Below are 15,340 nucleotides of genomic sequence, written 5' to 3'. Positions count from 1 at the left end.
TAGAGAAATTTGGCATGAGGGAGCAGTATCATGGCGAGGGAGCGAAGCGACCGAGGGGGGGTTGGTGCGGAAGGGGGGTATCCCCCCCTTCGGCCATGTGAAGCCTTTGAAAATTTGAAGTTGAAATGGGACATTTTGAGGCTACTTGAGGGGGAAAATTTGAACTCTTAATAACCTCAATACCTTTCCCAAATTTCTATTCATGCATTGCATATTTCCCTTATAAAATATAAGTACAATCAACAGTACACACAATCTGCAAATCACCCTTTATACACTTACACAATTAGTGATCAATGTAACTAGTAGCTCCAGATGACAACATTGGGTTTGCTACAAGCTGAAACCTTTCCCATGGCACAATTGCAACACATTCATCCAAGCTGCTACAAACTCAGGTCTCATGTTTCACTTCAGAGCCTGTTCTATAGTATGCAAATGAAGGAGGTCTAGCTACAAGTCTTTGAGCAAGTTCTCAATGAACATTGTTTATTCCATCCAAACTTTTACTACTAGAGCTAAATTTTCAAGTTTGTGATAAGATTTTGGAATTTTTATGAGAGTAACATAGTTTGTAATGCTAGAATTTATTGTTCTGTGGTGTTGTTTTTGTATTTTTACTGGAAAAAGATGATTTTGAAAAAGACTTAGGCTTCAATCTGAAAATTGATATGAGGGCGCTGGTTTGTTACATGAGGGGCAGCGCCCTTGTTCCCCTGTTCAGAAAAACCCCTGGTTATGTAACTAAAAGCCGCCACAACCAACATGTAAAATGTCATATTTTTTGTTATGATAACTTGGACCGAGAGCGTTGATGATGAGCTTTTGTATGTAACTTTTCTTTTGAAATAATAGATAAAAATGCATCTTGCTTATGCACTTCTTCCATAATAGATACAGGATATTTGATTTGTGACACATATATGTAAGAAATATATATATTTTCCAGGAGCAGTGTGCCAGCCCACCCTCCCCCCTCCCAGCCCATGATGCAGCAGCCTGTGTCCCAGGGTCCAGGACTGATGGGACAGATGGCTGCCACTGCCGGAGGTGTAGCTGTGGGCTCTGCTGTCGTAAGTTTACCTGGTCATCTTCTACCATTGCATAGTCTCTAGCAGGCTTCAGGAAGCCGCTGGAAAAATAAAGAGTTCCTGAGCACAAACTGTACTCTCTCGCAGACCAACTCCCCTTAAGGTATCTGTTTGGCCATTTTCTACTCAACCTTTCCAGCCACTTCCCGAAGCCTGGTAGAGGCTACTTCTACCAACCCAGTATGATTTCCTTCATATCATAAGGTGATTCTTTTACACTACACATGTATAAATTGATGATGTAAAGTGTATAAATTCATGAAGCGATAAAAAAAAAATATGGACTAACTTTGCCCAACATTCTTTGCCCAAAAAAGTCATTAAGATCCCTTCTGTTTGTCAAATTGTCAGGGACATGTGATTGGCCATGCCGTGACTGGAGCCTTCAGCGGTGGTGGCTCCTCCCACTCCCAGCCTGACGTCACCTACCAGGAACAGCCAGCACAACAACAACAACAACAACCTAACCAACAACAACAGCAGCCCTGCGGATGGGAGATCCAACAGTTCCTGCAGTGTGCACAGTCCCAGAGTGATATCTCGCTCTGTGAGGGTTTTAATGAGGCAATCCGGCAGTGTAAGGTGGCAAATGGTACGTGAAGATAGCCCTGCTATGTTCTGATAGTCGTGCTCCCTTATTACAGCTGATCAATGTAATTGTATCTTTCATACACAAGAAATTGTTACCCAAGCAAATCTACTGTAGATGGATTTTGAAATCCTATGTTATTGACGAAAAGAAATGGATGCTTCTTGAAACCTATTGTCATAGAGTTTTCAAAACCTATCCAGTTGCTTTAGTAACAATTTTCTTGTGTATCTCATTACCTGGATGTCTAACCTTCATGGACTCATGCTTTGTTCAATGCAACAATTGGTTATACATCTTTTGATTGGTTCACCCACTGGATCTTAGTCTGACCCTGCTTTGTAAAAAAATCTTATTTAGATGTGTAAGGGCAATTAGTAATGGCTTGGATCTTGATCTTTATGTTTTCATATGTTTCTGTCCTCAGGTTTGCAGTGAAGAAGCAAGCAGAAGACTGTGACGTGCTGCTAGTGGGCTTCAGGCTACAAAATTACAACCTCAGTCGTCCAGACATGTTACAAAGATAGACCTCAAAGTGTCAAGAGTTTTATTCAAGTGAAAAAGCCATGGATTGGGAAGTAAAAATTATGTAAAATGGATGAAGAAGGATACACATGGATGTATAGAGTAATAGCAATAACAACAGTAGAAAATACACTGTACTAGAATTTAGAAAAGCAAACTTTTAAGCACAGTTATGTGTTATGAAGAGGCATTTCCAACATCTGAAGAATACACTTAAGTCTCAGATCATGTATCAGACATACTAGTATTTTGTTGCCCTCTGACTTACCCAGCTTTTTGTGCTATTGCCTCTACTGGATTGTTACTTGTATAGATAACATTATATAGAAAACTTGGAGCATTTTGAAACTGGGTATCATCAAAGACATTCTGGAAGCTTCTTGGTATCATGTATAATAGTCAAAACTGAGAACCGGAATATCAGTGGTCATTTTTGCTCCTGCATTTCTGTTTGAAACAATGACTGTACTGTACGATGAACCTGACTTAGAGAAGGTTGTTTTTGTTGTTTAATAAATGATTTAAATACATCATCATTGTTGTTATTGCTGTCCTGTATATGTATCTATGGGATTTTTTTTACAAAATTGATGGTTACTATAAAATTTTCACCACCACTCACCAGTCAATTTACAATACTTATAGTGTAAAAGACTTTGATATAGACAAGAAATAAAGTTGCCTCTAACTTTATTTGAAGTAAGGTTAACACCATACCAGCCTGGTTACCAGAAACCTATTTTAGCTGCCTAGTCTCTTTATCCTCTTCTATTTGTGGAAAGGGCAAAAGAGATTTGGCAGTTAGCTAAAGTAGGTTTTGGTAGGCTAAAACCACACATGCACATAAGCTCAGCTGCAGCTTTTAGCCTTGTGTGTCTAGCTGGTTTGAATAAGTGTGTCATATTCCCTGTCATATTCAATAAATTGTATTGGATTTGACTACCACTATGACCCTACCTGTAGTACACTACTCACTTACTCTCTCCCATAGCTTAGTCAGTACACTACCCACCCTGGAAATACATGTGTCAAAGAATCATAATATTTGCTCACCTACTTATGGGACAGAGCAGAGTCATCCTATCTCGTTTTCTGACAGCTAGCCTACTCTCCTCAAACCGTCAGAGAAGCCTAGGCTATCAGTATATTTTAAAAAATCTTTCACCTCAACATCTGCTTGGAGATTTGCTGGGTACGAGATGTTGAGCAGCGTAGTCTGCGCCTGGGCACGAGACCATCGGTGACGTCACGCAGCACACGTGATCCAATATGGAGGAAGGTGGAGGGAGGTAGAATGTTGTCGTCGGCAACATCGCCAGGTGTACCACCTGTTTTAGTGACATTTTAGCCCAACTTCGCTTCTAAACATCCACAATGGGAGGAAGAGAATCCAAGCCGTCGTTTATCTCGTACGAAGAGGCCATCAAAAGAGGTAAGATGTTCCATACATGTCACGGTGTTCGAAAAAAAAAAAAAAACATCTTGTGCACTGCGACGCAAATTTTACAGATGAAGGGGAAGTGATATAATTTTGATGGCATTTTGTATTTGTACGCTGACGATTGCGTGTTTTGTATCTACAGTAACTAACGATGAGTTAGAGCGGCTGAAGGCGGCCTTTAAAAGGTCGTCCAACCTGAACGGCCTGATGACCAAGCCGGTGTTTATGCGGGAAGTACTGGGAGACTCTGTGCCAGGGAAGCTCGCTGAGGTATGGCCTAGACTAGAGATCTAAGCTCTAACCGTGAAACCGCACTAGACATTAAAGACCCGTGAACGTGAATCGGTCTCGTGATAGCCTTTTGAACACCACGTAACGCTGCTACAGACCACGTTTAGCAGGCTTCTGTAGTTGTTTACCACATCTAGTGGTGTATCAATTTGTAGACAATTTCATCCCCTCCCCTTTTCAGCAGTAAAAGGCACATGTATGATGAAGGTGTGGCGTTACTATGGCCCAAAGGCCAAGCTAAATTAATGTTGTGTTTCCAGTACAACCTTTCGCATAATAGAGTCGGTAGGAAGACAAGGAAGTATTTGTCATTTTTTGAGACATTCAGTTCAGTATTGCTCTAAGCAAGCAACTTGCTCAGAATTATCACATCGATCATGATTTGTCGGCATCCTAAATGTAGCATAACACATATTAGGTAGCCTTCCTGAATTTAGTGTAAAGCATAATCTGTATCTTTACAATAGAACAGCATATTCATAACCCCCATGCTGACCCCCTTGTATTGTGGGAGGCATGGCATGACATATAGGGTACTGATTAGTTTGAAGGGCAGTAGATTGCAAACCGTCTGACTGATCAACTGTAATTATTACCAATAGTAATATGTAGATTTATTCGACTGAACTGAAACTACTATGTTCACTACTACTATGTGTAGCTCACACATTTTACGATGGCCATTTGATTTTAGACTTAATCTCTTATTTAGTTATTATAATAATTTCAGAAAATACGAAAACACAAATTTGACGTCCATGAAAAAAGGATGATAAGAAGAACACAACCTTGTTGAACATTTTGATCAAATGTGATCATGATGGGCCATGGTGTGAAACTGATGACAGACTTTTTGACTGCTGTTGGAATTAACACTGACTGTTATGCCTAATTTCATGTACATGCATTGAAAGAAAGGGTTTGTTTTTATGCACATTATGTGTGATAATAAAATAAAGATTTGAAGTCTGATGAAATGATGATCAAACTGTTGGATGCATCAACTACTAGTACTAGATACCTAATACCCGGTGAGCTCAGAAAAGAACTTAATTAGGCATGCCTTCAAGTGCCAGAGTTATCAACTAACTTGAGGTGTTCAAACACACATGCATTCTTTTCCTAGAACTATCATAGTGTAGAACTCTACCAAGTACAGTAGGGGCATCATCAGTATATAGCTGTAAACAACGTTTAGAGGTACTGTAGAGGTACAAAGGCTATGTGTGCAGTCGCTTGGTGTAATATAGCCAGCTACCGCCGCTGTTAGTGTTACGTCAAGGGGCGGCTAAGTACTGACTATACAGATGGGGAAAGTCATTTTTGAAATGGCCAAGAAAAAAGGAGGATTCTTGTCAGCATGATGTTCTCCATCATCTTTTTACTGATACCCTGGTATTCATAACCATCTGTCTCATGTCAGTATTATTTTCCACATCCTTTGGAGTATTTTTATGTTGGTAATCAGTTTAAAAACCAAATTAGACATCTGGAGGAAAAACAGGCCAATCCGCAGTAGGACTCCGTGCAGTTGCCATGGCAACTGGTACCGTTTATGACTGTCTGATTAGATTTTCTTGTCATCTGCCCTGGCTGGAAGCCTGAGTAATTACCTCTGTGTGGATGCAAATTGAACGGCAGACTTCCTGCAGGGCTCAAAATATTTTGCAGATCAGAAAATAATGAAGTGACCATCCTTCCTTGAACTCTTGAAAAGTGGCTAAGGCCAAAGAGTGTATGTTGACTTCATTGCTCCATTTGGGGCTATCATTGGATGAGGCTTGTTTTTGTTTTTTTATGCCCTTTCATATTTCAAAAAACAGAGAACCAACAAATCAAATTGGTGTGGCCTGAAGGTTAGACAAAACAAGTTGCGGGTAAGAACTCAGGAACTTGTAAATTTTCAGGTGATAAAACTCCAAGGCTAAATTTTATGGACTGCCATATTCCACATAATAGTCGAGAAGTACTTGTAATGACTGCAGATTAGATTGGCTGGTTTAATCTATGAAAAGTGTTAAGGATCAGACAGAAATTGCAATCAGTGACGAGTTAGAAGGAACCGCCATATGCATGTCCACTAGTATACTAGTTTACTGCTCCGTGATTGCGCATCATTTCAAAAACACAGCGGTAGTGGTTAAAGGTATTAGGATGGCAAAATTGGCCCATATTCCGAATAAGTCATTCTGTATTACACCGATGAATACTGCCTCGCATTAGCCCTTTTGCATCAGTATCATGATACTTAAGGCATTTAAAACAAGCACCAAGATGAGTCCTTTATTTTCTCGGTGGTATCCCAAAAATCAGTCCAGAATCCTTCTAGTAACCATTTGCTGTCACAATTTTCATCATTTTTTGCTTCATGGATACTTTGGCATACTAGTAGCGATGTTTCAACTTGGATTTAGATAGCTTGATAAGTGACTAGAATATTGAGTTGACTTTGAAAAATCTGTTTTTGAAGCCATAAAAACTGCATCGGGCACCTTTAAGGAGATTTGGGTCAATAACTTGTCATTAATACCTGTGCCGTCACATCAAGCCCTGCTCAGCATGAGATTTGATGATTAGATTTATAATGCATTGTTTTGAGCCGTAACCAAGGAGCTTCAATCACATAACATTGCTTGCAAGTTAATGAGCATGGAAGCTTGCAACAGAAAGAAGAAGAAGAAGTTGCAATTGCATTGGCTGATATATATACTATATATATATATATAGTATATAGAATGGTTATTATGACATCAACTAATATCACAACAGTAGGTCACTACTGTAGGTCTTTATGTAGGTCTCTCTTAATATGTAGCTACATTTTTTCATGATTCAATTTTCATAACATCCCTGTTTTAATACTGGTCTACAATTATTCTGAAACATTTGATATAACTTTAAACCTTGTATATTCTTGTATATTCCACAATTGCTAATCCATAAGAGTTAATAATGTGCTTTACAATTAATGACCTCTTCAAAATTCCAAGCAAGGTTACACTAAAGGTCACGTATCTGTCAATCAATCATGATGCCACAAGCAACTTAATTGATTAAGCTAGCCACTAATTAGCATAAAATTATGATTAGATGTAATTTAGATGCAACATTTCAGCAACATACTTTTAAAGGCTTAAAGTTATCATGAGTAATTTAGATAAACCAGTCTCTTGGACATTACGTAACATATTATATGAAATATAAGACTAAGACTAGAGATTTCTACTGACATAGTTGAAATCATTCATTTTTTATAGCTCTGTGCATAGCTTCGTAGTCTTATATTAGATGTAGGCTGACAGGGCATCCCAGTCAAAATAAAGGGGGTTGATTGATTGAATGATTGTTTGATTGATTGATTGATTGATGTGTCAAAGTTCTTACCCGATTGGTAAAGGAGTTTTCATGAGATGTCTATGACTGTACATGTAATTGTAATTATCCATTTCAACTTCTTTGTAATATTTTGAAGCATTATAATATAAGATGAAATTTATATATAAAAGTTGTATGTTTTGCCTTTCTGTTTTAACACGTAGTACATTTTGATAATACTGCACAGTTCTCACATGGTTTTACCATATTTTCCTCCCCACAGCGTATCTATGACATATTTGGTGGGAACACCAAGGGTCTGAAGTTCCCTGATCTGGTCTGTGGTCTGGTCCTGCTGACAAGGGGCAAGAGAGAAGAGAAAATAAAATGTAAGTAATTTGTGATCTTTCATCTGCATATGCACCTTAGTGCAGGTAAAATTGGAACTGTGCAGGTATTTCTGATGTCTACCCGTACACCTAACCTACACCTGTCCATGTACTGGGTAACAAATGTAGGTGTATATGGAATAATGAAGTATAAAACTAAAAAAAAATATAGAAAGTTTATTGCAAATACATGCCCAAGGGCTAATTGCAGTTACAAACAACATAAGAAAGAAAATACAGTCTGTGGTATGTGAGACTATATATCTACGTCTAGCATTATACTACATTCTACAACATACATACATGTTACTAGTTTTACTGGGTTTGACTTCTTCTAACAAATATTGGCAATGGTTTCTGAACAGTTTTAGTATGATCCATACTTCTCAAAGTCTGATCATGATGTGAGTAGTGCAGGTAAATTTTGTCTGGTGTAGGTAATTTTCAGTGTTAACTGCACTGGTGCAGGTATGCAGAAAAAAAACATAGTTTGACCCCTGCACACGTAACAAAGGCAAAATGAGCAGTGCTGAAGCACACAGTGCATTTCTATACATCAGGGCCTTAATCCCAAGAATGGTCTTGAGAAAATCAATACAAGAAGGAGTCTTGGAAATGGGTGGAGATGTGGTGTACACGCCTCATTTACCTCAAATGTATAATTCAGGAATGTCATCCTGACCAGATGTCAATATTTCAGTAGGAAAGGGCTCCGTAATTATCCTTTGATGTCTGGGAGCATAATATCGTTAACACAAGATTGATATTTTACCCTTACTTGTAGTAGTTGTAGTCATAAAGTCATGGTAGAATCGTACTGTAGATGTGAGAAAATGGCATATTTTTGTATCACCTCATCAGAGTGGTCGTAAAGAATGTTAATGGACTATAAACCTTGAGATTAGTCATGTAATAATAATTAGTTGTCGGATGGCCAAAATTGAGCCAAAGTTAACGTTACTGCTGTCTACATAGGAGATTTTTCTGAGTTTGTGCGGTAAGCTACATCTTCAAATTTGATATGTGTGTCATTTGACCACAAACATATGACATTGTGAACCACTATTGGCAGGTGATATTTTATAGTTGCTGTAAAGGAACATTTCCTGATTGACTCAGATTTTACCCCCAACATGTGATAGATTTTGACCTAGATTGTAATATCGTCTAGTTTACCTGGATCAGCTAATAGTGATCTTATGGCTTAGCAGGGCTCAAAATACTGGGTGTATATGCACCTTATGTGCAGATAAAATTGGGGCTGTGCAGGTATTTTTGATGTCTTAGACTACGTTCACCAGGTCCTATATATATAACCCGCGCGCACTGGTCCAAGTACTGGGTTTACATTACATTGTATGTACTAATTTTTTGACAGTGTACAAAAATATTGACTGGTATCACCTAAAAATAAAACAATGGAGTTAGTTCCTTTTCTTAGTGATACACATAATTATATTATACTTCCTAAATTCTGTGTGGTACAGGTAAAATTTGTCTGGTGCAGGTAATTTTCTGTTTTACCTGTACCAGTTAAGTATGCTAAAATGTATTTCAAGCCCTACTTAGGCAAGTCCCCTTGAGAATAGTGAAGCTAAAGTGTACATCAACAGAATATCTTACCATGCAGCTGTTGTTGAATTTTATTAATAATCCATCTTTTGTATTCATACATGTATTACAAAATGATTGCTTGCAAAAAATCTCATCATAAAGATTATTTGAGACTTGTGACTCTGTTTTTCTTCACTACGCAGTACATGTACATGTATAATGAAATGGAATATGGATAATGTCTGATACTATTCATCAATTTACAGATTCTTGACTTAAGTGAAATTTAAATTTCATTCATATTAATATGTACATCAAGGACTATATCAAGCATCTATTTCTGGAAAGCCATATTGTCTATGGTTGACACTCCCATAATTGAATAATAGAAGATACAATATGGTTATGTCAGAACAATTATGTACCACCAGTGGATGCAGCATGCAAATGAGTGAGTCACAATGTCATACAACATGTATACAATCATGTACTTCAAATATCCAAATATGGCTTATCTTTTTAACATGACTGCGTTCTAATTCTAGCTTGATGCCATGTCAAAGATGTTAATGAATGGAAACCTTCTGTACACTTATTTATGGGAACTTAATAACAACAGCTTGATTTCAGGAAAATTCAGAATATCGCTATATAAAGAGTGAAAAAACACCCAAAAAAAACAAAAACAAAGCTTCTTTTTCCCCCCAAAAGAACCTCAAAAGTTAAGATTGCATTCTGAATAGAATAGTCACTTGTTTTGAATAGAATATCCTATTGTTTCACTTTGTATGTATGCTGTATGTAATGTATGAATGTGCAAATAAACTTACTAATAATATTATCATATACTAAATAATATATGATACTAAGATTCTTAGCTATGAATTTAAGCTTTGTGTGTTTGTTGCTTTACACTACCGGTACACTATTACTGTACTTCATTCCCAAACTGGATCAATACTGGTAGGAAGCAGCAGTAAATATTGGATCGAAGGTCAAGTCCCAAGGGCAGAATTTCCCCCCTTAATTCCAGGAGAAAATGATGAGTTACGGCGTGTGTTGTGTTATTAGATGAAGGGCACCCATGTCTGACCAATAAAGGCACCGGCCGGACAAAACAGCAAATTAAGGAGCAAACAGTTGGGCCCATTTACACCACGTTTGCATTTTTATCATATTTCAGCAGCTTTTTTTTGGGGTTATTCAATCCAAAATCTTCTTCGTTGGCTTCCTTTTCTTCAGAAAAATATAGTTTAATCCTCTTATACCTTTTTTGAGCCTTAAAAATGTTTACACAAAAAGGACAGCCATTACCTGAAGATTAGGCTCACGATGTTGAAAAGACCTAGTATTAGGCAACATCAATGTAATGTCTTGTTTCTCAATGAGAGGGAGGGCAAGATAGAAAAATAAAACAGACTTTCAGTCCCGTGCAGCAATGCATATCAATCCATGGAGCAAAAATTTTGCATATTATGGTTAATGATATTTCAATGAATAGCTTATTAATAAGCAATACAATGACTCTATGAACTGTTGGTATTGAAATCTGGACTTTTTCGTCTTTATACATTGTGTGTGCTCAGAATGGTACAAGAGACTTTTAATTTTCAAAATAGAATTGAAGAAGATGTATCGGGGGAATCCGACAATCAAGAAATTAACTTGGTTATATAGCTTAGAAGGAAATTGTATACAATTTGATGTTTTGTCCAAAGAATGGATCTTTATTGCATGTTCATGCTCATGGGGCTAAATGCATGTTACATGTACATGACATTGTATATCATACTGAGTACATAGGATATAAGGATAAAAGAATAAGTTGAACGTAAGAGTCTTGGAAACTACTACTAGGAAGAACATTCTATCTAATCTAGGTCTTGAAGACTTCTTCTCTCTTTAAAAATGTTAAATTTCTGATGTGTGTCTTTCTGCAGTCATCTTTGCCCTGTATGCGAATGATGCCCTGAGCCATGTGCAGCGTAGTGACATGGAGACTATGGTGCTGGCATGTGACAGTGGACATGTGCCACAAGTCATCAAGGACAGTTTTGCACAGGTGGGAAATCTTAGTTACAGGTTTTTAATGTTTCAAAAATTGAATGATAACGGCTACTTTAAGTTTTGAATATGATTTCAATAATTGACTATTACAGGTATGTGGGATATCATATGTGATATGTTTCTAAGAATGATGTTAAAGTTAAAAAGTTAAAGTTCTCCCTGGTGGTATAGGGCAGTGCCCATCTCAAGTTCAGTAGCTCTTGGGCCACACAATCACTACAGCAGGGGGTTAGTCCACTGGTAGCGGTGTGTGTTTAACTCCCATACTCTTTCCCAAATGCTGAGTGCTAAGTATAGAAAGCAGTATGTACACTGACTGTTTTTAAGGTCTTTCAATTGGTAATACTATGACTAACCTGCCATATTCACAACCGACCAAATGCACTTGGCGAACACTCTACTTACTTGGCCATATTGCCTGGTCAAAGAATGATGTCCAGACAAAAATGACTTTCCCAACCATAAAACTTTTCAATTGTCTTGATGAAATTGTGGATTCCTGGTTGTTGAATGTTGTTCGTATGAACTGGATGTCTTTTTTATAATTTTTTAATAGAATGAACGTTTGATGTATGACGAGTTTCGCTGCTGGTTGTTGGCGAATCCGGACGCCACGTCGGTGACGCGATGGCTGCTGAACAGTGGCGGAGTCTGCGTGACGCTCACGGACGACAGCGAAACTCCAACGTTCTACCAGACGCTAGCGGGGGTCACACATTGTACGTCTTTTCCTTTTTTTTATATGTCTTTAGGCCACACCAATTTGACTTGTTGGTTCTTGGAATTTTTTAGAGAAAATATGAAGCGACATGGAAAAAAATAAAAAATAAAAACAGACCTAGGCATCCTATGATAGCCGCAAATGCTACAATAGGAGTCATGAAGTCAACAAACCAGGCTGACCAGGCTGGTTTATAATTCAAAAAATAAATTTCAAACTTTTAATCAAACCACTGCATTCAATTTGGTAGATGGAAAAATTGTAGCAACTTTGAAGAGAAGAAACTTCCTTAAACTGTTGGGGCCAAAGTATGAGCATTATGGAAATGATTCAGAAGCTAAAATTTTTTTTTTTTGCAGCAAAATGAACCAGGCTAATCCATGAACCACAAATTGAATTGGCGTGGCCTTATTTGAGTATGTGGGAAACAATACTACCAGGACATGTCAATTTTGTTTTGTCATTGGAGAAAAGTGTTTGTTACACTTGTCATACAAACAGTTATACAATAGTTTTATATAGTTATGGATGAAATGTCTTACATGTAATGACCTGTTTTCCAGTGGAAGAGACAGATATAATTGAGCTGGAGAAACGTTACTGGCAGCTGAAGAGCCAGTCTAAGACAGGGAGGTTTGATCTGGAGACGTTTACCCTCCTCATGGTGCCTCCTGTACCCAAGGAACTGTGTGAAGGTGACTCCACAATTCTTCTTCTGTACAATGCAATTATGAATGATGAAAATGGATTCCAGGGCGGCAAAAATTTTACATTTTTGTCATCATTTCTATGGTTTTCTCGTTCTCTGTCTTGTTGCCATACTGTCAAAGAAGACCACTTGTCTAAGAAGACCACTTTTACTTGGTTTACATGTACATGGTGGTCATCTTAGACAAGTTTGACTGTATTTACACAACTGGTTCATTACAATCATTATGTTATTTCCATCCTGCAGGTTTATTCAATGCCTTTGATGAGAACAGAGACAATCACATTGACTTTAAGGAGATCTGTTGTGGACTGTCTGCCTGTTGCAGGGGACCACTAGCTGAGAGACAGAAATGTGAGTAAACTACTGCTTTCTTGACAATAACCAAATTTCTGAAGGTTTTTGTTCACAAAGGAAGAGAAAAGATGAATTTGAACTTACACATTTAGTGACATGTTGAAATATATAAGTCTTTAGCATGGTATAGCATATAGATTAATGTAATGAAATAGCCAAAGACACATGACAGTGTAGATACATTATGTTTGTGCAATGTCATTATTCGAATGTCTAGAATATCTTGTTAGAAATGTTATGATTTTGAAGTCCATTTTCATCTCATACTCGTAGATTAGCCTTATACACACACATATATATATAGAACTGTACTTAATATAGCATGTACCAGTACATGCTTTACATGTACTTTGTACATGTACCTTTAAGTTGTACCATTCTTGTCCAATAAAGAAACATTCAAAACAGGTGCAGAAAACATTGCAATCAACTGTAATGATTGATGTTCCCTCTATATTATCCACTACAGTCTGCTTCAAAATCTTCGACACCGACCATGATGGGCTACTGGACAGGGCGGAGCTTGTTGCCATGGCTACAATGCTCATCATCATCCACGAGGAAAATGTGTTTGACATCCATACGGTAAACCTTCCCACCTTATCAGTAACAGTAACATCTTACGTTATAGTTCTTCCACAGCATGAGATATTAAGCTTTTGTCAGTAGATTTAACAGGACAGTATAGAAAACAACTTGCTCAGTTACTACATGTATTTGTGACACTGAGACTACAGGTTGATTCAGGTAAGGTTAAAATTTCACAGAAGAATTCAAAAGGAGACATTTTTATACAGTATTTGTGGCTAGACAGCATCTTCAAGTTAGTAGACTAGTATTAGTAGGCAGTATACCAAAACCAGTGGTAAGAATCCAAAAGATTTCATCCACCTCACATTATGGACTACAAATGTAAGTACTGTATGATCTAGTGAAGCTGTACACTTCAAAATGTGTTATGCAACACGATGTGGGTGACTTGTGAGCTTTCTGTTGAACTTTTCCCTTTTCTTATTCTTTGCATTGTACTGTTATTGCACTGTTTTGTGTCACTGTATTTTGGTTCTGCAAATTGTAAGTGTCATATGGTATAAAATGATGTTATTGAAATGTTTTTAGTCACACATGCAGTATGTCTGCTTGCACACTTGTGGTCGTCTTGTTTGCTTTTCTTTGCCTGCCTTGTTTTTTTCTGCATTTTTGTCCTTTTTGCATTTTCTGTATGAGGAGTTCTGGACAATGGTTCTCAGTACTTTCCTCTCTTTCTCTTTCTTTCTTCTTGTAGAGATTTCAGTGGGAAAATGAAGTGCATGTGGCGGTTAGTATCCTCCCTCACTTGTCCGGCAGCCACCGTGTTTTTAACACTGAATTTGCTGCATAGTCTAACCTGGAACCCAGGCTGCTACCAGGGCCCACACAGGCCAGCTCTTTGGCACCAGGTCCTTTAGCAACTAGGGATTTTATTTGGAATGAGGCAGGCTAAAAAAATATACATAATGGCCTTCGTATATTTTGGCTAGCCTCCGTAGCAGGCTTATAGAACTGGGGGTTTGGTGGTCTTCAGCTGTTTTCTGATTAGCCCAGTTCAAAAAACGGGCCGGGGTAATTAAACCAGGCCGGCTATAACGTTGTCTATATGCAATCAGAAAATAGCAGTCATAAAAGCTCCCAAAGACCCTAAACACCCCCAAAAAAACCCAGTTTTTGGCATGCTATGGAGGCTATATGTTAGTCAGGTCAGAAAAGATCCTGAAGCTTACATTATTATTATTGCTTAGGCAGCTTTTGAAATACTTTTTTCTGGGGCTATATAGCTACCTACTGGGCAACCTAAGTCAAAATCTTGGTTATCGATCAATATTTCAGTTCGCTGTCAACACTAACTGTGAATTTTAGAAGGCAAGCTGTAAGCTAGGCCACCAGCATTGCTCATTTTGCTTAGTAGTGCTCAAAAGGTCGCTTTGCATGCAAAAAAAACTTGCACACAAGGCAATCTGGTATCTCCAATTTGCCTTGCACAGAAAAATAAGACTTATTGAGCAAGATGGAAGAGTGTGTATTTTGAGCCCAGCCTGAAGCCCTGGAAGAGACTGGTGACCAGGTTATACACAGACTGTTCAATGTTAATGAAATGTTTGTTTATCTCTTTCTAATATCCTTTTCCCCATGCTGCATTCAAACATTCTGACTCAGGTTTTCAGTCCCATATTTGAATCAGAGATTTCTTCTGTTTTGTTTTGAATTATAATTGACTGTATACGCATATTCTAGACACCTTTCAAATTCAATGA

General features: G+C 37.8%; 1 protein-coding gene across 1 annotated transcript in view; it reads left to right on the top strand.

The window, feature by feature from the left end:
• The window catches only part of LOC109463218 (ubiquitin carboxyl-terminal hydrolase 32-like), a 37,372-nt gene that overhangs the window by 536 nt on the left and 21,496 nt on the right, over positions 1 to 15,340 (top strand). Inside the window, exons 2-10 of the mRNA XM_019759951.1 lie at positions 950 to 1,073; positions 1,443 to 1,683; positions 3,789 to 3,916; positions 7,536 to 7,641; positions 11,136 to 11,257; positions 11,819 to 11,981; positions 12,547 to 12,678; positions 12,939 to 13,046; positions 13,519 to 13,634. Coding sequence (XP_019615510.1) covers positions 950 to 1,073; positions 1,443 to 1,683; positions 3,789 to 3,916; positions 7,536 to 7,641; positions 11,136 to 11,257; positions 11,819 to 11,981; positions 12,547 to 12,678; positions 12,939 to 13,046; positions 13,519 to 13,634 — 1,240 coding nt within the window. The remainder of the gene's footprint in view (positions 1 to 949; positions 1,074 to 1,442; positions 1,684 to 3,788; positions 3,917 to 7,535; positions 7,642 to 11,135; positions 11,258 to 11,818; positions 11,982 to 12,546; positions 12,679 to 12,938; positions 13,047 to 13,518; positions 13,635 to 15,340) is intronic.

Source organism: Branchiostoma belcheri, unplaced genomic scaffold (genome assembly GCF_001625305.1).
Source record: "Branchiostoma belcheri isolate BF01 breed outbred unplaced genomic scaffold, Haploidv18h27 scaffold1, whole genome shotgun sequence".
NCBI classification, from domain to species: Eukaryota; Metazoa; Chordata; class Leptocardii; order Amphioxiformes; family Branchiostomatidae; genus Branchiostoma; species Branchiostoma belcheri.
The sequence above is the reverse complement of the archived record's forward strand: the minus strand, read 5'-3'. Positions and strand labels throughout refer to the sequence as shown.